This window comes from Vombatus ursinus, unplaced genomic scaffold, assembly GCF_900497805.2.
Source record: "Vombatus ursinus unplaced genomic scaffold, bare-nosed wombat genome assembly UNPS02014959.1, whole genome shotgun sequence".
Classification (NCBI taxonomy): domain Eukaryota; kingdom Metazoa; phylum Chordata; class Mammalia; order Diprotodontia; family Vombatidae; genus Vombatus; species Vombatus ursinus.
Window position 1 is genome coordinate 8,335,171 of NW_020954737.1, and position 22,210 is coordinate 8,357,380.

General features: G+C 38.0%; 1 protein-coding gene and 1 long non-coding RNA gene across 4 annotated transcripts in view; one reads left to right on the forward strand and one right to left on the reverse strand.

Annotated features, from left to right (window-relative positions):
- Window positions 1-22,210, reverse strand: part of LOC114030466 (choline-phosphate cytidylyltransferase A) — an 86,026-nt gene that overhangs the window by 44,627 nt on the left and 19,189 nt on the right. Inside the window, exon 5 of one of the 3 annotated variants that reach the window (XM_027845297.1) lies at window positions 13,511-13,616. In XM_027845297.1, coding sequence (XP_027701098.1) covers window positions 13,511-13,616 — 106 coding nt within the window. Of the gene's footprint in view, window positions 1-13,510; window positions 13,617-14,304; window positions 14,427-22,210 lie in introns of those variants that run through there. The other 2 variants (XM_027845293.1, XM_027845294.1) reach the window with 2 other exon arrangements.
- Window positions 14,363-22,210, forward strand: part of LOC114030468 — an 18,930-nt gene continuing 11,082 nt past the window's right edge. Inside the window, exon 1 of the long non-coding RNA XR_003567611.1 lies at window positions 14,363-14,449. This is a non-coding gene — a long non-coding RNA (uncharacterized LOC114030468). The remainder of the gene's footprint in view (window positions 14,450-22,210) is intronic.

Below are 22,210 nucleotides of genomic sequence, written 5' to 3' on the forward strand. Positions count from 1 at the left end.
GTGTGTGTGTGTGTGTGTGTGTGTGTGTGTGTGTGTAATGAAAGGTACCTGACATTTGGAGAGGTCAGGATTTGAGCTTAGAGAGGAATGAAAACAAGGCTGGCCAAATAAAGACACTTTACTGAAAATTGAGATTCTGGGAGAGGCAAACCAGTCAGAGGAAGAGCGTTCAGGGAAACACTGCAGGTAACCCCATGGAAGACAGGATGAATGGTAATTTCACAGGCAGAAATAGTGATGATAGAAGGAAGAATAGTGTTGGGGAAGGATAATATGCTCATTTGAAATATGTTGATCTTCGAAGTATTAGTGAGACATGTAGGTGGAGACGTCCCATATAAGTGATAGCTCCGTTGAGATTACGTATAAATTTATAGCAGACTCAGTCCTCACAATTATACTGACTGACCTTCTCCAACCCTGCTCAGCAGCATACTACTAGGAAGACAGGAGATAGTGAAAGAAATATAGGGCTGGGATCTGGCAAGGCTCAATGAGCTGATGCTGTTGAGGGACACTAAGGCCAACACTATATGGGGGAAGAGCAGCTTGAAAGAATTGTTTAGACTACTTCTTAGGATGGATAGGATGAGAATAACTGACAACTGAGTTAAAGTAGAAATGGTCAATTCTTCTTTACTCGTTTTCTCCTCCAAAACTAAAGTTTGCATGGAAGGGCTGGGAACATGCTAACTGAAGTCTCTCTCATGTTCATTATATTCACAGCAATTTTCTTCAATAGGAACCATCTGGTTGAAGGGTTTTCCATTCATTATACACAGTGAATGATATGAACTAATGTTGAGTGTTTGAACTGGCAATCATTACGTTCAAAAAAGTTTCTTCCCCAAGTCTTCTCTTCTCCAAGCTAAGCATACCCAGTTCCTTCAACTTATTGTCATATTGTCATATAGCATGATCTCACTCTATACCCTTCACCATCCTGGTTGCTTTCATTTGGATACTCTCTAATATCGTGTACCCCAAAATGAACACTTATCTTCTTTTCCCTACTCTTTATATGCTGTCAGTGATCTCAAGAGTTCCCAGGAATTCAATTATCATCTGCATTCATATAATTCCTAAATGTACATACTGAGTTCCATTTTCACATTACCAGGGGCCTGCTGGATATTTCTACCTGAATATCTCATTAGTATCTCAAACACATGTGCAAAACAGAACTCATTTTCTTTACTGTTAAACCTACTTCCTCTCTCCTAACTTTTTTACTTATGTTAATTAAGAGTACCACCATCCTTCAGTCACTGAGGTTCACCCCCAGAAGTCATCTTCAATTCTTCACTCTACCTCACCCCCTATATCCAACTGATTGCCAAGTCTTGCCAATTCTTTATCTCTATAACATTTCATCTGTCCCCTCCTCTCTAGTAACATGGTTACCATCTTCTCACCACCTGTGTCCTTGACAATTACAAAAGCCTCCTAGTTTTTCTTTTTCTCTGGTCTCCACTCTCTTAATTCATCCTTCATAGAGTTGCCATATTGATATACCAAAAGTGCATGTCCTACAGCCTCACTCCCTTGTTGAATAAACTTCAGTGGCTACTACTGATAATATTTAGAATAAAAAAAGCCTGTGGTTGGAACTGAAGGCCTTTTACAATCCAGGATATATTTCTAGATGATTTCACATGACTCCCCTTCATGTACCTGATGTTCCAGCCAACTGACTAACATCTCAAGAAATAAAATTAATTTTATTTTAAGTTATTAAGTCTTTACTAATGTGGTGATCATTTCCAACTCAGCTGTTTGTATGCAGTCATATACTGACTTCTTAGAGCAAAAATAAAAACCAATTAGTTAGAAACAAAAAGATAGGGTGTGCAACTAAAACATCCAAAACTTGGCCTATTTAAATAAGTTACTGATGCTAAAAAATGGCACATATATAAAGGACTATCACCATTTTCTACTTAAACTTAACCAATATAATGTAATTATTATATTGTGGAGGTCAAAAGGGACTGGAAATTACCTTAGTCAGCAACCCCTTGGTCTCCTGGCCAAGAAGAGAAATATGGTAACCAAGGGCAACAATTATTTAGAATATAAATCCATTTGTAAAATCTTAAAGAGGAAGATGGTGAAAGGTTATGAATCACCTCCAAAAAAAAGTAATTGATTGAAGGAAAAATAAGCTTACAAAAAGTGTGGTATGACTCAAGCCCAATCACCTCAAGATCATTTAGGGATAAAAGGAAGAACAACCCGATATGAATATAGAGAAACATGGAAAATCTTACCACGTACTGATGCAAAATAAGCATAGTCAGAAAAATAAGATATACAATGACTACAACACTCTAAATGGAAAATACAACCATCATAAAGCAATCAAAATGTTGTGAAATTATAAAAAAAAAAACTTGGCCCCAAAGAGATATAAGAAGACACCTCTCCCCACTCCTTTGCAGAAGTCAGGGTCCATGGACATGGAACACTATGTTTAGTATGAGATTTTTTTCAATGTGTTGATTGGTTTGAATTTTTTTTTCTTCCTCTTTTAAAAAAGGTCTTTGTCACAGGGGATAGCTGTTTAGTAGGAAATATGAAGGGAAATACAGGCAATGTATAATAAGTCAATAAGAATCCAGTTAAAAAAAGAAAATGGAAGAAGAAACAAACTGGCAAAGATGATAACAAGATGGATAGAGTCAATGCTGGAGGAGCCATCATGAGACAAGCATATATAACTACACTAGAGGTGGAAAAATGAATTAATCCATCCAATCTAAAAAACAATTTGAAACTGAAAGAAAAGTGATTAAAATGTTCACTCTTTTTGACCAAGTGATACCACTACTGGCCATATAGCCACATTCCAAAAGGGTCAAAGAAAGAGGGCAAAGGGGGAAGCTAGGTGGTGAAGTGGATAGAACACCAGCCCTGGAGTCAGGAGGACCTGAGTTCAAATGCAGCCTCAGACACATGATACTCACTAGCTGTGTGACCTGGGCACGTCACTTAACCTCAACTAGAAAGAAAGAAAGAAACACAACCAATGTGTCCATTTGTTTACTTAATTGCACTTCTTTGTTATAAGGGAGGATTTTTTGTGGGGAAGGAGGCACAGTATCTGAAAAGGAAATAAACAAGCATTCATTAAGCACCTACTATGTGTTAGGCACTGTACTAAGTCTTTACAACAACTCTGGGAGATAGATTTTATTATTATCTCCATTTCACAGTTAAGGAAACTGAGACAGACAGAGGTCAAATGACTTGCCCAGGGTGACATAGCTATTAAGTGTTTGAGGCAGAATTTGAACTTGGGACTTCTTGATTCCTGGACCAGTACTCTATCCACTGCACCACCTAGCTTTCTCTAGTAAGACAACATTTTTAACAAGTATTATGAGATTTTAAAAACAGAAAGACAACAGTTGAAAAACAGAAAAGGTTTCCAACTATAATGAACTATTTTCTCCATCACTGATAGTGGAACCACCATATTTGGACTCTAATATCATAATCTCCTACGTACTACATGAGGAAGAAAATGTTACTGAAGAAAACAAAGACTTCCACAAAGAATGACTACTAAGTCAAGTGCAGATAAAAGATGCCCATAGAGGAGGCTATATAATTATACGATATCAATTCCTGGGCCATCTGAAAGGGAAGATACAAATGATTAGAAAAATTAAGATTTTATTACTACCAAAAATACAATAGAGAAGACATCAACAAATATCAAAAACATTTGGCTACTTTCTCATCTCTACAAAATCTTTTTTGGGTGAAAAAAACCCAGTATGTCTACTGAGGACATGCTTGATGAAGATATAAGAAAGGAAAAAGCAACCTTTTCCAAGTAATATTCTATAGCAGACCATATCTTTAGTTATACAACTAGACTGAAAGGCATAAAGACTACAAAGACCCCATTTGTTCTTCCTGCTTGACAATTATAAAAAAGCATTTGATTCCACAAAGCAAAATACTGTCTTAAAAGGTTCTCTTCCAATAAAGTGTCTCCTTTGAACATGAAAAAATCATACAATATTCCTTGAAAGATAAAACAACAGATAACTTTGATGACATTATGATTATCAACGTGATGTAGGCATCCAACATTACATATATCAACAATTGGCTCTTACTGCATCTCATCTTGGGACTTCATAACTAAAACCACGTGAGGGAACTTAAGGTTGGAAGGAAGTGACGAGAGTCCCCAAAATTTAGAAGACTGCATTGCCAACAAAAAAAGATGTAGCTAAGGTACCTTCCTAGAGAATCACTAAACCTTCTGGGTAATTTGGCTATCTGAAGGGAGCCTAGTAGGATGTGTTCTCGCTCTAGCTACTAGTTATATGACTATAGTAATCCTTTGTCCCTGAATTACCCTCATTTGCCTTGCTACCAAACTGATGCAGTACTATGATTGTACAGTGAGTGTCAATATGCATTCTGATCTACCTCAAAAAGGTTACACTTTATAAGAATTCAGGCTAATTCTTAAGGTAACATTTAGCCAATCCTAAAATCACCCTTAAATATGAAAGACCAGAAGCATGATATCAAATAAACCCTCAGCCTTTTTACTGAGGAAGGTTAGCTGATTCTCTAAGAAAGTAGCAAGCACTAGGCACCAAGGAATTCCAGTTTCTTAGTTTGTCAAGTCAGAATAAGCAAAACTCTCATATTGTGAAGTTTCTTATCTGCCTATTCCAGCTTCTAATAAATTGACATCCCTCTACTTTCTTCTGATGGTTTCTGCTGTTTTATACCAGAAGGATTTACCTTAAATACTATTTAATTTGCAAACCTCAAATCCTTTCAGAAGTAGGTAAGATATATACCTCACAAATATTTTTTAAAAGCTGGTATTAAATACATTAACTGATATATGCAAATTTCTATTATTTTAATTCCCCCCAAATGTTGACTTCTACCATCCATTTGCCATATCTGTTTTCCTCTCTTCTAATTCAGGGAAATAGTGTATATAGTGGAAAGAGTACTAGCTCTGGAGTGAGAGGACCGAGGTTCAAATGCTATCTCTGATGCTTATTACTTTTGTGACAGTGGCAAGTCACCCAATCTCCCAAGGTCTCAGTTTACTTATTTGTAAAATGAAAAAGTAGGACCAGATGCCCTCTGAGGTCCCCTGCAATTCTAGATTTATGATCCTATTAAAAATCCAGACAACCTAAGGAATTTGTTGGGTTTTTGATCATAACAAGCAATGAAGTGGGAAAGAACTTGAGGGAGTTGAGGAAATTTGCCAAGATAAATTGTCATCACTAAGCCACACCTCTATCTGTGTAACCAACAGATATCACTCATGCAAAAGAGGTAATGACAAGCCCAGACAAGGAGATAGTTCTGAGAAGCAATGCTGATTTGTTTATTTATTATTTCTCTGTAGTCAATGACCATGTCTTATATTTCTTCATACCTCTCACAATACTCCCACTGTACCTAGCACAGAGCCTAAACATAGTAAGAACTTAATAAAAGTTGACTGATTGAGATTCAATGTTCAAGAGAAAAATAGACTCCGTTATTACATTCTGTGTTTGCAAGGGTTGAAAGGGTTGTGAAAATACAGCAACTTTTTAGTGCCAATGTGGGAGGTAAGGGTGAGAAGGAATGGCATTTTCCAGTGCTGCACAGTATGAGTCTGGTTCCCTGTCCACAGCACTCACATTCATGAAACTGAATGAGATCAGAGAGCAACTGTGCCAAGAATACAGGGTCTCTCTAAATTAACATTATTGAAATGGGTCAGGACTTCTTGTTTCCTCTGTGGTTTCTCCCTGAGAGACATTTCTTTTGTTAAATGCCAACAAGCAGCATGAGGTACTGTGACGAAAGAGTCAAAGGAGGTTGGTGGCCTGAATACGGGATCAGGGTGAGGTTGCTCCCTTTAATATCACAGCCTACTCAACCCTTAGAACACAGTCACCCTATTTTAATCCTTCAAATTCCCCATTCTTGTGGGTTTCAAGAAAAGGTTAACCTGCTCCCTTGTGCAGAATACCTCATGGATTCATTAGTCAATCTCCCCAAACTGGGAGGTGCTTAAAGTTCAGAAGTAGACTTTACTCTTTACTAGCTCCACACTTAAGAGTCTTATTCTAGCTCAGAAAAGCTAACTCCTCTTTCTGCTGACTCATTCCTCAGTACACACCGACTGCCTTGTTATTTAGGATTCCAACAATGTCCCTAACAATGCCTAATAGGAAACAGCATATTAATATTAACAAGGACTTAAGAGGCAGAAACTGTGGGGTAAGAGCAGATAGGCATGATCCAGTCTTTCCAAACTTTATCCAGGAGAGGCCACATACATATAGATGGAATCTAGACCATGACTCGCTGTACAAAATGGAAATATATTAAAACAAAAAACCACACACACACACCCCCTCACCACCACCACCAAAACTCAGTTCCCACTAGCCAAAGTCAGCCTTCTTTTCTACCACTCTATTTCCATTAAAGAAGCAAGCCCCAGCATGGCATTACCAGGGTAAAGTTGTTGCAAATTACACTACCTAAATATGACAAACTGTATTCACATATATTTGGTCAAAGTCAAAAAAATCTAAATTATACCTTTTACACTGCCTGGTTACTATAAGGAACCACATGGAAATTGGAGAGTTCTGGGTATTATCACAATGTACAGTAATCTTGCTTCACCTACCCATCTATGGGCCAATACATCATATTCTACAATATTAATGCTTTCCTCTTTCCCTTGGCAATTTTCCAAATAGTTACCAGCGGCCAGTCTCAAAGTCAATAAAGCATTTAACACTGTCTTACCTGGGACTCTTAATTCACTACTACCATTGGGAAGCTTAAACAGAATAGTGCTTAAAGGGATGGACTTTTCAAACCCAGCTTGGAGTGGTCCTAATTTTCTTGTCATTACTCATGTCATCTATGATGCATTGAGGGCTGTGGGCAAGAACATGAAGTAATATCAGTCAAGTTTAAAGAGTTTTTCAGCTCAAACACAAGGCAAAAAGTCCCTGGATTCAAGACCAAGGAAAAAGAGAGCCTAAAGTAACTTCCAAATACAGCTGACTCCACTGCTAGGCAGGGGACCAATCTTTTTGATAAATAAGTAGGAGATCTTAGCCAGATTACGAGAATAGTTCTACTATGAGAAAAGTTGCAAGAAACAGATCTATTTGACTAAGTCTCAATGAACCATCTGGGTAAGTATCACTAGAATTTATATAGGTATTCCAAAGGTGCTATTAAAGCTTAAAGCTAGAACTAGACATTTGGGAAGCTTTGTATATCCAGTTATGACAACTTTTGGGGGGGGGGGAGTGGGGTCAGGACCTGTCATTTTTATCATTGTGGGGAACTTTTATCATGTATTCCCTCCACCAACTGGCACCTCATCTGTAATTTACAATATTAAAGAGCTTCCAGGGACAAGATGTTCTGTCTTTTCCAATGTCACACAGCTAGAATGCATCAGTGGTAGAATCTAAACTTCGGTCTTCCTGACTCCGTGTTGATTCCCTCTATCCACTATGCCAGGCAGCCTCTAGACAATTAATCTTTTATACTTATTATGTACCAAATGTGTCAAAGTTCGGACAAAGTCCAACACTATCCTTAATTAGGGAATTTCTGTAGCCAATTTACTCACTTCATACTACAGTCATAGATTAGAATTTCAACTCAAGAGTTTCCTCAATCTCCAAGGCCCAAAGTTGCTGTTGAGCAAAAGGTAAGTTTTCAACTTTCTAATGTAATCATAGGAAGTAATCATAGCTCACTCTTCCACTGAGAAAAATTCACAAGGCAGAGACTTCTAAGAATAGCAGCTATCCTAATCAGCTCCAATGGCTAGATCACTGCAGTACTTCCTACAGATGTTGTGGGCTTTTTTTCTCCTGACACTCTGCCCTCTTTGAAGACTCAAAATGTTGTATCTATTCTTAGATCCTATTATTCAAAGCACATAAGGGAAGATCTATAAAACCACAATTTCCACTATATCTAAATTATCTATCCATTAATAGGTATTTTGGGGCACAAACAAGCTTAGTACCTCCTTATAAGGACCATCCCCACCCAGAATATCCACTTGACTCTCTCTAAATAGATCATACTATTTTTAGCAGACCCCATATCAAACCTAGCAGGTAATAGCTGTGGATTTGATATGTAAGAACAATAGGTCCCCGTACCCCTTGGCAGCTATCCAAAACTAAATATAAAAAACCTCAAACCATTACAACTTTCTAATTCTGAGAACAATATATCTGCCAACTTGGTTTCCCTATAGTAAAACAGGAAACTCAATTATCAAGAGCAACTGACTAGTATAACTATCCCAAAAGAAATTTTTTAAAGTTACTTATTTAGTTTTAAAATATAAGCTACCATGTTGGTTTGTGTCATTTTTATCTAATTATATTTTGCTTAAACTCATATTAAAATCAGTTTGTGCTCATTGAACACACACTGGCCAGAAACTGGAGGAAGCTGGTCCAGATTTAAAATTTGCCACAAATCATCCATTAAGTAATTAAAAAGTGATTGTAGCAAATAATGATCAAACTTTTATTTATGAAATAGAGGGAAAAATCAATGTTTAAATGTCAGAGAAACTGGAGAGGTCAAGAAACAGAGTTTTATGACCAGTTTAAGTTTACAAAACAGATTCAAAGTCTTGCATAAGGTGACAAACAAATGAATGGTAGAATGTGGTGGATGATTAGATTTTTTTTGATTTGGTTAAGCAATGGAGTTAAGTGACTTGCCCAGGGTCACACAACTATGTGTCAAGTAAGTGTCCAGTGTCTGAGAGAAGATCTGAACTAAGGTCCTCCTGACTCCAGGGTCGGTGCTCTATCTACTGTGCCACCTAGCTGCCCTGGATGATTAAAGATATTTTCTAAAGTCCTGTCTAACAATAAGATCTATAAAATGAGACAAGAACCAAGATCCATTATGTCTTCACTAGATCATGATGCTTTTCCAGTATGTCTGACAGATATAGACACAGTCAGGATCTTCATCAGAAAAGGAATTCCCTTCAGGTAAAAATTAGAATTAGACTAACACCTTACACCATATTCTGCAATAAATTCAAAATGGATACATTATCTAAATATTAAAGATCATATTATAAAAAAATTATAAGAGAAAGATTAACTTTCACAATTATGGGTAGGATATGAATTTTTAATCAAAAAGGGATAGTTAAGCCAATAGCAAAAGACTTAGATAATTGATTACATGAAATTACAAAGCTTCTGCACAAATAAAATTAATGAATCCTGGATAAGGGAAGCATGAATTGGGGAAATAATTTTTGTATCTAAGATCTCTAATAAGAGTTTGATATCCAGGACACAGAGACAACAGAAGTATATAAGAACAAAAACCATTCACTAATAGGCAAACTACTGGTCCAACAGAACAAACAATTATCAAATGAAGAATTGCAAACTGTAAATAATTATATGAAAGAATGATTTAAATAACTAACAATAAAGAGAAATGCAAATCAATCCTGAATTTTCACTTTATAATCGGTAAGTTAGCAAGATGACAAAAGATAGGAATAGTCAATATTGGAGGGGCTGTGGAAAGACAGAACATTAATGTACTGTTGGTGGAGCTGTGAATTTGTACAACCACTCTAGAACACAATTTGGAATTATGAAAATAAAGTGGCTGAAATTCAATACCCTCTGACCCAGAGATTCCTCTGCTTAGGAAGAAATTCAACTAAAGGAGGTAAATGACGGAAAGGTTCCCTATACACCAAAATTGCATAGCTTCACTTTTTGTGGTAGCAGAGAATTGAAAACAAAGCAGATGTCCACTGACTGAGGAACCACTCAACAAACTGTGGTAACATGAATGTAACAGAGTATCACTGTGCTGTAAGAAACAACTCAAATGATGAAAATGTACAGAGAAGCAGAGAAAGATTTACTATGAACTGATGCAAAATGAAGAGCCAGGAAAATAATATACACAATGACAACAATGTAAATGGAAAGAATAGCTGAATGCTGCAAGATTATAAAGAACAAGTTTGGCCCCAGAGAAAGATACCTCCCCTCATGGGTAGGGTGGTATCCCAGGAGTGTTAAATGCAGGTTTGTAATCCCTGCTGCTGGGAGGGGAAAGCTGAGACATCTTCAATCCTAAACTTCAGTTGGCTAAATGTATGTATTTGAGGAGGTGACAGGACACCAGATTGTTTAAGGAGGAGCTAATCAACTCTTGTCTGAAAGTAAGCAGATCAATAGTGGACCCTGGAGTGGCCACCATACTTTCAGTCTAGGTGATTCAGGGAGACCCAGTCTCAAAAATAAATACAATACACATTGCATATAACATCAAGATTTGAGTTCTTAATTTGGGATGTGCTGATCGGTTTTGCTGAATTTTATTCTTCCTTTTTTCTTTGTTTCAATAAGTCTGTTATAAGGACTGATACTCTGGGAAGGGATAAGGGGGAAATGCAGGCAATGTAAAAATAAAAAACACCAATAAAAATAGATGTACATTTTTTAAAAAAGGAACTCCCCCCTCCAGTCCAAGAAAGTAGGAAAGAACTGTGAGAACAAGATTCTCTAACTGAAGTCTGAAAGAAGGTGAAGACTATTGTTAAAAACAAAACAAAACAAAACAAAACAAAAACATTCCCTCCTCAGAAAGAGAGAGAGACCATGGCATAAAACTATTTTTAAGCATGACATAGCAATGTAACAGAATATCAACACAATTAAGAATGATCAAAATGATATATAAAAATAGGAAAATAATGAAATAGTGTGAAATGAAATGAGCAATATGAAAATACTCTTTTCACTGATTTCAACTATATAAAAGGGTTATATAGGAGTAAAAAGTGGACAAAAAGCAGAAATGGACATAAAAGGATTAACTGACAAGTTAGTAGTTATAGTTGCTGGCTTGTCAAAATTCATTTTAAAAAAATGTAAAGTTTTAAGTGTTTATGAATTTTATACTAGTTTTAAAGTTCATAATAAAAGTTGTTTTTGTTTCTCTTTTTTTAAAGTAATAAAAGCTGAGGCAGCCAGGTGGTTCAGTGGATAGAGCACCCACCCTGAAGTCAGGAGGACCTGAGTTCAAATCCGACATTAGATCAAACACTTGACACTTACTACCTGTGTGATCCTGGGCAAGTTACTTAACCCCAATGGCCTAAAAAACAAACTAAACAAATAAATAAATAAATAAATAAATAGAGTAATAAAAGCTCCTTGACCCAACGGGGAAAGGAAAAACTAGATAAATTTGTTCTGACTAATTCTGAAAGTAACTAGTTAGCCTATGTGGAAAGTAAGAGGTTCAGTACTGCAACTAATCTGATATGAAATTCTGGCTAACAATTTTGCTTTCAGTTTTCCTATCTATAAAACTGGTGTGATAAAACTTGCCACCTCAACGGCAACAGTGAGTGGAAAGAAGACTAGTTCTGGAATTGGCAGACCTGAATCTGTCACTAAACAGCTGTATAATCTTGAGCAAGTTATTTAAACTTTTCTGTCTCAGTTTCCTCATCTGAAAAATAAAAAGACTGGACTAAATGATCTGGGGAGATCCTCTCCAGTTTTAACAATCTATGATTCTATGATTTCCAAAATGAAGATAATGGATAGAAAATACTTAAGGAAAAATGTGCTACTACTACTAATTTTTTTAAAACAACTTATTACTGCCGAAAGACATTTTTTATTAGTTATCTTAATAGCACTACCAAGCTTATTTCTTCAAAAAGTACCATGTACATATATGTGTGCAAATTCTCATTAACTCTTGCACTGTCCAAGATGTCTTATTACTATTCCATTGAGAGAAAATTTGACCTGGAGACAGATCTTTCCTATGGATACACAGTGAGTCAATCAATGCCTGCTGACTCCAAAACTCTATTTGACATGATAAATTTCCCTTAAATAACTGCATTGAGGAAAAGGAAATTCTCAGCAAAAAATAAAGATCTGTAAATCAGATGGACAGAGGGGAAATCTATAGCTTGAGGCAAAGCTTGACTCTACTAATGTCTGGGTTATCATGTTTACAAAAAGAAATTTTAAAGAAGCATGGGACAAAACAGGTACAATCATCTCAACACAAATATGAAAAAAAAATTGTTACCTTCACACCTGTCTTTAACTTAATGCCCCTCAGCACTATTCTGCCCACATTCAAAACCAGAGGAGTTGAGAGCATTCAATTACACTTAGATGGAGAGGATAATTATTGAGACATCAACCTCAACATAGTGTTTGACAACTTAAAATGCATCCCCCTGGCCAATCTTCTCATGACAGGAGGCACTGGCTATTATTAATCAGCAGCAGCAGCTTCTGCAAGGATGTGCAGATGTGCAAATGAAGGTAAAAGGAAATTGACTCTAACTCAAAATTAACTCATTTTATCGGCATGATTAATAGAGCTGGTCAAAACTGAAATAACTAGAAAATAAAACCAGGAGCTAAAATAGTATCCAGATTACCCATAGACCTGTCTCATGGAAAACACCGCTTGGGCTGGACTGATCTGCCCCCCCCCCCCAGCCAATAAATTACTCAAACGGCTGTGTCCCTTAATTATATTCTGGTCACTGCCACTCACCGCAGATCACGGCTCTGCCCTGAGTTTTATTCCCCACGATGGGCCACTATACATTAGAATTTGCAAATTTAAAAGTGTTACACAAATTTAAGGTATTGTCACTGTTCCTTTCCACACACTAACAACCGGGTGGTGTCTATCATACATAGCTCTTCTGGGTCAACCAGCACCTGGATAGCAGGAATACTGTCTAACTCCAAACTCTGCATCTTGTCGGTGGCTCTAACAATACTCCCCACACAGTGAGTGCTTCATATCCGCCCTGCAGGATTCTCTAACTAGCAATTCTCCCCCACCCCTCGCAGTGCCCCCCGCAGACAGCTCCACCCCACGCCCCATCCCGTGGGCCGTGGCCACCCCTCCCTCCTCGGCCACTTTCTCCGGCGGGTTTCCACGACCTCCCCAGCCTGACGTCTGCCTCGCTACTGCCACTGTCAATAACCAGCCCAAATTACGTCCCCAACCGCAACCCAGGGTCCCCAAGCCAGCCCCCCACGCCCAATCAATTGCCAGCACACCTAGGCCCTCCTGCACCCCCAGATTCCAGAGGCACCGGGAGAGAGCCCCTAGTCTAAGGACCCCTCCGCCCCGCCCCCGCTGTCAGCCCCTTCATGTCACGGACCCAAGGAGGTGAAGTGACCAGACAAAGATCAAACAGCTCGTTCCCTGCAGAGCAGTCCAGAACCTGCACTGCCCGACTCCCCAGTTCTTCCAAGACACCGCCCCGCCCCAGCGCCGCGCCTCGGACCCGCGACCCCCCGAGGCTTTCCCACTCCACCCCCGTCGTCCCCGCCCCGCCGAGCCGCCCCCTCCTCAGTCCGGCCCCAGGCCCCCAGCCCTCGGCACCCCCGTTACCCCCCCGGGCCGGGCTGCCTACCTACGCCGCCCGCTGCCCTCGTCTGCCTGCCTGCGTGTGCCCGCGCCGCTCGCTCTCCCCTCGGCCTCGCGAGCTCCCTCAAGCGCCGCGTCACCGGCGCAGCAGTAAGGGAAGAGGACCGCGGGAAGGCAGCTGACGCCAAACCGGAAGCTCCTTGCAACTCCCCTCCCCTTAGGGAGTCCACCCCCCCAGGGCTTCCCACCAGGAATTTCCAGGCCAGTTACCAAGGTTCCGCATCCGCAGCGGGGCCAGCGGGAGACGGAGCTGGGTAGGGAACGGGGAAGTAGGCAGGGAGGAGCACCGGCCGCAAAGGCGACGTGGAGGGAAAGGAGAGTCTGCCGAGTGCCAGCCCGCCGGCCAGGCGGCTCCGGGAGCCTTCGCTCAGAAGCCCAGCGGACACGCGTATCTGCCCACTGCGACGCTTAGGGAGGAGCCTTGTTTCTGCCTGAGCACCCAGAGGCCGGCGGTCGATGGGAGAAGGACCTGCGGGGCGTGGGGCTCTCCAGAGCAGCCGCCCAAAGCCCAGGCCAGGCCGCTACGGGGTGGTCGTGGTTCACTTTGCAGCCGGGTTGGATCCCAGATCTCTCGGCCCCGATTCTGATGCCTTTTATGATGTAAAGGGAGAGGAACCTGCGGGCGGCATCGCCGGGCGTTAGATGTTTAGGCAAAGGGATTTTCACAGAATACAAACTCTAAGGAGCATTGCTGGGGGCTCAAGAGGAGAGGTGGGCAAGGGGACGAACGGTGAACAAGACACCCAAAGAAGCGGGCTAAGTAAGTAGCAAGCCTCTCACCCCATCTCGAAGGTCGCTTGGGCGCCGAAGGAATTGAGCAAGTTTCCAGCTCCATAAGCGGCTATTCCATCCACCGACTTAAGCGAAGCGATATGCAAAACACCAGCAATTCCTGAAGATTAAAAAGGTGCAGAGTTGCACCCAGGTAAAACAGTAGTCTTAACTGTGTGTGTAGCCTAGTGTCATGCTTTGCACTTATTAAATGTGGAAATAAATTGAGGAAAGGCTTATTGATCATTGTGTCTAGTATTAAACACCCACTCGACCCTTAGAAGTAATACGTCATTATTTTTTAATATATGAGATTACAGCCTGGGAAAAGGCTGCAGACCAAACATCAGTTATCTATTTGTATGAAAATTGGATTGAATTCGTAAGCATTTAACGTATTTTGCTTTGGGGTTCCAATATTACTTTCTCATCTTAAATCATGAGAACTGGAACACAGGATAAGTAAAGGGGCTTATAACATCTGATCAGGGGGAAAAAAAAGCAAAAATCGAGAAAGGGTACAATAAGAGGCATCATGTAGGCTCTAAATTTCAAGTACAAAATGTCCCCAAACTTTGAAAAATCATAGTCACTAAAAAAGTCTCCAAATGCACAGAGGCCGTTGGACCTCTAGTCCTTTCTCTTTAAATGTCCTAAGCCTCTGCTGGGTCAAGCTGAAAGTAGAATGGGGATGGAGAAAGTAGGAAAAGATCCAGAAGGTAGGGCTCATCAGGCCAATTTCTGTGGTATTCCAGTCTTCCAGAAAGCAGGCAGCAAATATTAAAACTACTTCTACACCAGGGCCTATGCCAATTGCATCTACTCCTATAAGTGACATTAGAGAGAGTGGCCAAGGGAAAATATAGAGCAGATGCTCAACCAAGTGGCATACTACAAAAGCCATTTTGCTATTTTTATACCTACTGAGTTTTCTTCTTACTAGCCAACTTAGGAAGCAATTTTACCCTGGGGCTATCTATCACCTTTGCCTTCCTGTTCCTTCACCTTTTCTTTTCAATCTTTTAAGCTTTTATTTAATATTGCATTTTTCCCCAGTTACATGTAAAAACCGTTTTTATGGTCTGTTTTTCTTTTTACCTAACCTACTCACACTATATGCTCTTTGTCGGAAAAAGTAGAATGAAAGCAAAATCTAAGTTCCTTGAGTGCAGATGTGTTTTGTTGGGGGTCTTTGGAGACCCCATATCCCAGTAGGTGCTTAATTAATGTTTGTTGAAGTAAAGAGAGGAAAAAGAGAGAAAGGAATTAAGCAGAAAACTAAAGCTAGACAGGTTTTTTCCTCATTAAGCAAATCGATTAAAAGCTCCGATCAGTTACACTGCAGCTGTGTGTGATTAAAATGTCATATTGGTATACTGTATTAATAATTTATGACCTCTTTTCTGAATGTGCCTTATTTAGAATAGGAAACAACAACCAAGAAAACTAATTCAAATATCAGATGTCAAACACAAATGAAGAGTCAAACCTTGTGTCATTGTCATTAATAGATGATGAACTCCATGTGCATTTCCACACAATAATTCACCTTAACATCCAGTGTCCCTGGAATAGGGGTGTATAAGCTACTCTTTATTCCAAATCTGACCAAAAAGACCTCAAGTCCAAGGTCATTTTTTTCTACGTGTCCTGTTGTTTCATTTTAAGAGACACTGGCTCATAATGTGAAGTATATATACACATACAGTTATGATAAAAAATATTTTGGGAGTTCATTTCACTGTGAAGTCTTTCTTACAAGCTTCTGGGATTAGTACTTTTCATCTTTATGCAAAATGTAGTCATGTAAATTGGATTTAGTTAAAGCTGGGCTTTTTTGCATACATAAAGACCCAGAAGGACTGGAAAAACCACAGATATTTGAATAGGAGATGTCTTGAAGTTAAAGAATAAGTTGGCCTGTTGAAACATTCAGTAATTTCTGAAATTTAAATGACATAAGTAGGGAAGAATAGTGCCTTGAGATTGATTCCAGCAAACTGTTTTTCACCTCTTGGCCAAGAACTCAAAGAAGCATCAGACTAAATAACAAAGTGTGTGGCAATGTCATCATTGGTAACACAGTTGGATAGGGTATTTATTCACAAAATAATCAGCTGGCTCAGATGCTCGAAGGTTCTGTTATTCCTCATAGCCACAGCAAAATTTACCAAGCTTTAGCCTGGTATAATCACAGCAAGTACTACTGTGTCAATATAGCAGCAGAACTCAAGAGACTAAGCAACATAGGGGTGGAGACCCAATGATTTCTCAACTCTTGAAGCAAAACTTAAGGGAAGTGAGCATTGTGACACTGAAAAAAAATTAAGAAAATACACACAAGACTTTGTTTCCAGTCCATTTACTAGCCTTGTCAAGGTCATATCAAGCATTTATACCAAATGTAATATAACAGACAGGATAAAGTTTAACAGGGACAAGTACAACTTTTAGATTGGAGGAAAAAAATGCCCAAGTTAAAATTTAAAAAAAAAAAGGAAGAAGAAAGAGACAAAAGAAAATCCTAGAATATTAGACCTGGGAAAAACACCTTATAAGTCTGCTAACCCTGATAAGGAAATGTAGACCCTGAGAAATGAAGATACATGCCTAGGGTTAGACAGCTAGTGACAAAGCCAGGGCAAAACCTTAGCTGTTCTGACTCCTTGTTCTGTGCTTTTTCCATTTCACCACACTTACAAGTTTGGCTGAAAAAGATGCTATCATCAACATCATTTAATATTTACTGAATATCCACTATGCTAAGAACCATTTGATCCTATGAAAAAAGCTAATGGATTCAGACAACTCAGTCTTGCCAGTTTGACTGAATTAGAAATGTGCACACCAATAAAGTACAGATTTGGGACAGCTAAGGTTCTGTTTTATTCAAAACCTGTGTCAATTCCAAGGGCACAATGAATAGAAATTTTAGAAGTACAAATAAACCAAAAATTAAAAATATAAGGCCTAAACAGGGTAGGTCTGATAGTTGCCAAACTATCAACCAATCTTTATTTTAATAAGACATGTACAAATGCTTGTTTGTTGAATTAAAAACTTATTACATAAAGCAAAGAAAAATTTCATCATTTCTTTTTGATCATATTTCTTTACCCTGCTCTTCAAAGGATCAATAGTAGAAACAGCCAAATGCAGCTACGACACAGAACAAACTGTCCTAAGAAAACAAGAGAAAATGTTTTTAGTGCTAATAACAATATGCTTGCAACACCTATGATTGATATCATTAATTATCAGATCACTTTTGGATACTCTGAAGGATTTCAATGTAGATAGACGCTCTAACAAGGCAATCAGAATCATTTCCAGCCTTCTGGTCCTGTGCAATTCTTGTCCATTATAATTCTTCCATAGAGGATCTATTCAACTTAATGTTCTTTTAGTATATCAGGGGTAAAAATATGCCACTCAGATTTTCTTTCTGTTCTCTCTTATCCTTGATCTGTAAGTAACCCTAATTCTTTTCTGAAATCCTTGATAAAATCCTTTGCTCAGAACATTTAAAAAAATTTTTTAAAAGTCCTTCCCCCAGAAAAAGTTTAACAATGAAAGGCAGAATCATAGAGTGGAAAAAGAGGACTATCCTCAGAGTCTGGAAGACCTAAATTCAGCATGAGCCTCTTGACATAATCGGTAATAGCCATGTGATGCTGAGCAGCCCACAACCTCAGTGCCCCAGGGAGCTCTCTTAAATGATGAGTTCTGCATTGATAGAGGACATTTCCTCACCAGAAGTACTCTAAGTGATGAAACCAAAGAGAAAGACAACATTCAGAGCTACTCCTAAAAGGATAAGTTATGAAAATAGTGGAAAGAGCATTAAATCAAGAGTAAAAAGTATTGGGTTCTAGGTCACTTCACCACTTAATAGTTGTATAACCCTGAATAAAATCAATTTGCTTTTCTGGGCCTCAATTGTCTCATTTGTAAAATGAGGGAGACGAACTAAATGATTTCTAAAGGTTCTTTCCAGTCTATGTTAGTAAACGATGAGCACAGAGGCAATGATGGAGAAGCATACAGCACTGACACCTCAGTTATGTTATAATAATGATAAAATTATAAGTGTGTGTTGAGGTCTTTTCAAAAAGAAATGTATAAAGTGCTTGCTATGTGCTAGGTACTGTGCTGAGGTACTGGACATATAAAGATTAAAAAGTGAAAAAGTCTTTGCCCTCAAGGTGTTTGCATTTATTGACATGTGCATATATACATACAAATATGTATATACATAATACATACAAAATGACTATCAGTGTAGGTCTCCCTTTGGGGCTACTTCTCCAACCTGGCACTCACATGTCTGTAGGCTAAGGGGGAGGGAGAGTAACTCTCAACTCTCTCAAAGGTCAAAAGGTAGTCTGTAGAAACTCACTACTAAAAGTACAGTCCTTACCAGTAGACTTATCTTTAATATTCAGGCAACAGACACAAATAAATCAAAGTGAAGGCCTGTACTAAGATGTCATAGTAGAAGAGTAGCTATAAAACATTCTCCTCATAAACCTGGAGCACACTGTCCCACAGATATGCACCATTCGTGCATGAAAGAAGGCACTGACTTGGACTGCCATGGCAGTGAGACACATGTAGGGACCCATGTAACCAAAGCAACTCACTCCCCTCCAGTGTTAACAGGGCCTTGATGTCACTCTTCTTTTCGTGGAACCATCCACCGTCTCCTGGGTTAGCCTTTTGGATTGCCCTCCCTGTGTTTGCTCCTCTCTATAGCCCACTCTCAGCAGTAAGGCCTACTTCTCTGTTGAATCCACAGTTAGCTCATTTCCTGCTGCCAGAGGCCTGGCTTCTTAAATGGATTTCCAGCCTTGTGCTTCTGTTTCTGTGTCTGTCTAGAGCAAGAGTTCTTCATCTTTTTTCTGGTATGCCCCCCACCCTGGCAGTCTGAACCCCCTCTTGGAATAATATTTTTAAATGCATAAAATGAAATAATAGAATTACAAAGGAAACCAAATGTTAGTAAAAATAAAGATATAATTTTTTTCCCGTTCAATTTCACAGACACCCTGGAACCCATCCACAGCGTATGTTGTCAGCTTTTTTTTCAATGTATTAACTGTTTTTTGCTGATTTTTTTTCCTTCTTGTCTTTTTTTTGGGGGGGGGACGGGATTCTTTGTTTAAGGAAATGCTCTGGGAACAGTAGAGGAGAGGACTACATGTGATGTAAAAATAGCAATAACTTTTTAAAATAAATTAAATTTAAAAAATGTGAATTCCCTTTGTTATTCATCTGTGAGGACACTATAGACTGAAATCATCTAGTCTGTCTCTACTTTTAGGTAGATTTGTTCAAAGCATCTTAAAAAGATCCTCTGCTTAAAAAAATCTTGAGGAAAATGAAACATACTAACCCACTTCCTGATAGAGAAATGAACTTAGAATACAGTATCCAATGTAGGAATTCATTTTGTTTGATTCTACATGTTTATAACCGGAGTTTTATTTTTCTTGCTTTCTCAAATAGGAGAAGGAGGTGGTAGAAAGGAGAAAATATTGATGTGAAAATAAAATAAAATTCAACAAAAATTTTAAAAATAAAAAATCTGGAGACTGCTACTACTTCCCAGTATTAAGTATGCTCCTTCAGGGCAGAAATTACTTTTTTTCTTTTTATATCCAGCATCTAGCATAATACTGTGTACATACTGCAGTTGATGCTTAGTAAATATCTGTTGGTTTGAACTGAATTGGTGATGAATTCCAGTGATTCAGAACCTTTACTCAAAAAATTTTAATTTCTAGGCTCTTTTATATAACAAGGTTAGGCACATTCCTCCTTTATTCCAGTCTCACATAAAAAGATGGCCCTTCCCTTCACTAAGGCTAACCCTGCACCCCTGATTCCATCTCCTCCTGGCCTTCTCTAATTAAATGTCCCCACAATCATCTCTCTTAAATTTTTTGTTATTCCAAACTTGCAAACAGCAACAAATATGAACATGTCCATATACAAAGAATATACATGAAACTACTACTCTGTTGCATACAGCTTGCTTATTTTAAGTTTTTTATTCATTTTAAACTTAAATACAAAAAAAGGACATTTCCACGTACACAGAACATAAAGGATTCAATATAAAACCATGAATTTCCATTTCTGACTGTTTACATTTTTGTAAAGTATGTAATAAATACTACACATTGTTTTTAAAACTACCCAGCTTTTCTGTGCTTCCTTCTAAGTTTTCTTTTGTTCTCTGCTGTCCACTTTTTTTCCTGCTTCCCCACCCTGCCCTAGAGAAAGCTACAATTGAACATGAATGTATATACATATATAGCCATATATAAACACATATGTACATATATGTAAAAGCATACCATATATTTCTAATTATGAGTTCTTTCTCTGGAGGTAGAGAGCATCTTCCTCATAGGTCCAAATCTTTACACGCTTTTCTAAAATCAACCAGCTCATCATTTCCTGTAGCACAGTAGTATTGCATCACAATCATATACCACAACTTGTTTGGCTATTCCCCAATCGAAGGGTGTATATCATTTTAACCAATCTGATAGGTATGAGGATGATATCCCAAAGTTGTATTAATTTGTATCTCTCTCATCAATAATGATTTGAGCATTTTTTCATATGACTATACAGTTTTATTTCTTCATCAACAAACTGCCTGTTTGTATCGTTTGATCATTTTATCAATTGGAGAATAACTCCTATTCTTATAAATTTGACAAAGTTCTTTATATATTTGAGAAATGGGACATTTAAGACACTATAAAAATTTTTCCCAAATTTTCTGTTCTCCTTCTAATCTTGGCTACATTGGTTTTATTTATACAAGAACTTTTTAATTTAAAATAACTGAAATTATCCATTTTACACATCAAAATGGTCTTTATCTCTTGTGTATTCATAAATTGTTCTCCTATCCAAGAATCTGATAGGTAATATGTTCCACGTTCTTCTAATTTTCTTGTGTTATCTCCCTTTACATCTAGGTCATGTATCCATTTTGACTTTATCTTGGGTACATGGTTTAAGATATTGGTCTATGCCCAATTTCTGCCAGACTGCTTTCCAACTTTCCCAACAATTTCTACCAAATAATGAATTCTTATCCCCCAAACTTAAATCTTTACATTTGTCACACACAAAGTTACTATGATCCCTTATGACTATGTGCTGTATGTCTATTCTGTTCCACTGATCTACCTTTTTATTTCTTAGCCAGTACCAGACAGTTTTGATATGAACTACCTTATAATATAGTTTGAGGTCTGGTACTGCTGAACTTTGTTCCTTTACATTTTATTTTCATTTGTTTTGTTCAAATTCCTGACCTTTTGTTCCTCCAAATGAATTGTTATTATTTTTTTCCAAGTCAGTAAAATAATTTTTAGTAATTAATCAGGACAACATTGAATAAACATATTAGGTAAAATTGTCATTTTTATAATAACAACTTCATCTACCCATGAACAATTAATAATTCTCCAATTATTTAGTCTGACTTTATTTGTATAAAGAGTGTTTTATTTTATACTGTCTACAGTTACTTTAAATGGGCTATCTGTTGCTATGTCTTCTTACTAGTTTTTGTTGGTGATACATAAAAATGTTAACAATTTACATGGGTTTATTTTACATCCTACTACTTTGCTACAATTATTGTTTCAGCTAATTTTTTAGTTGACTCTTTAGGATTTTCCAAATATATCATGATATCGTCTGCAAAAAGAAATACTTTATTACCTCATTTCCCATTCTGATTCCTTCAATTTCTTTTTCTTCTCATTGCTATTGCTAGCATTTCTAAAACAATATTGGATAATATTGATAACACGTAGTTTCCCTGTTTATCTCTTTTTCTTTTTTTTTTTCAGTATGTCTTAGATCCTTGTATTGCTGGGAAGCA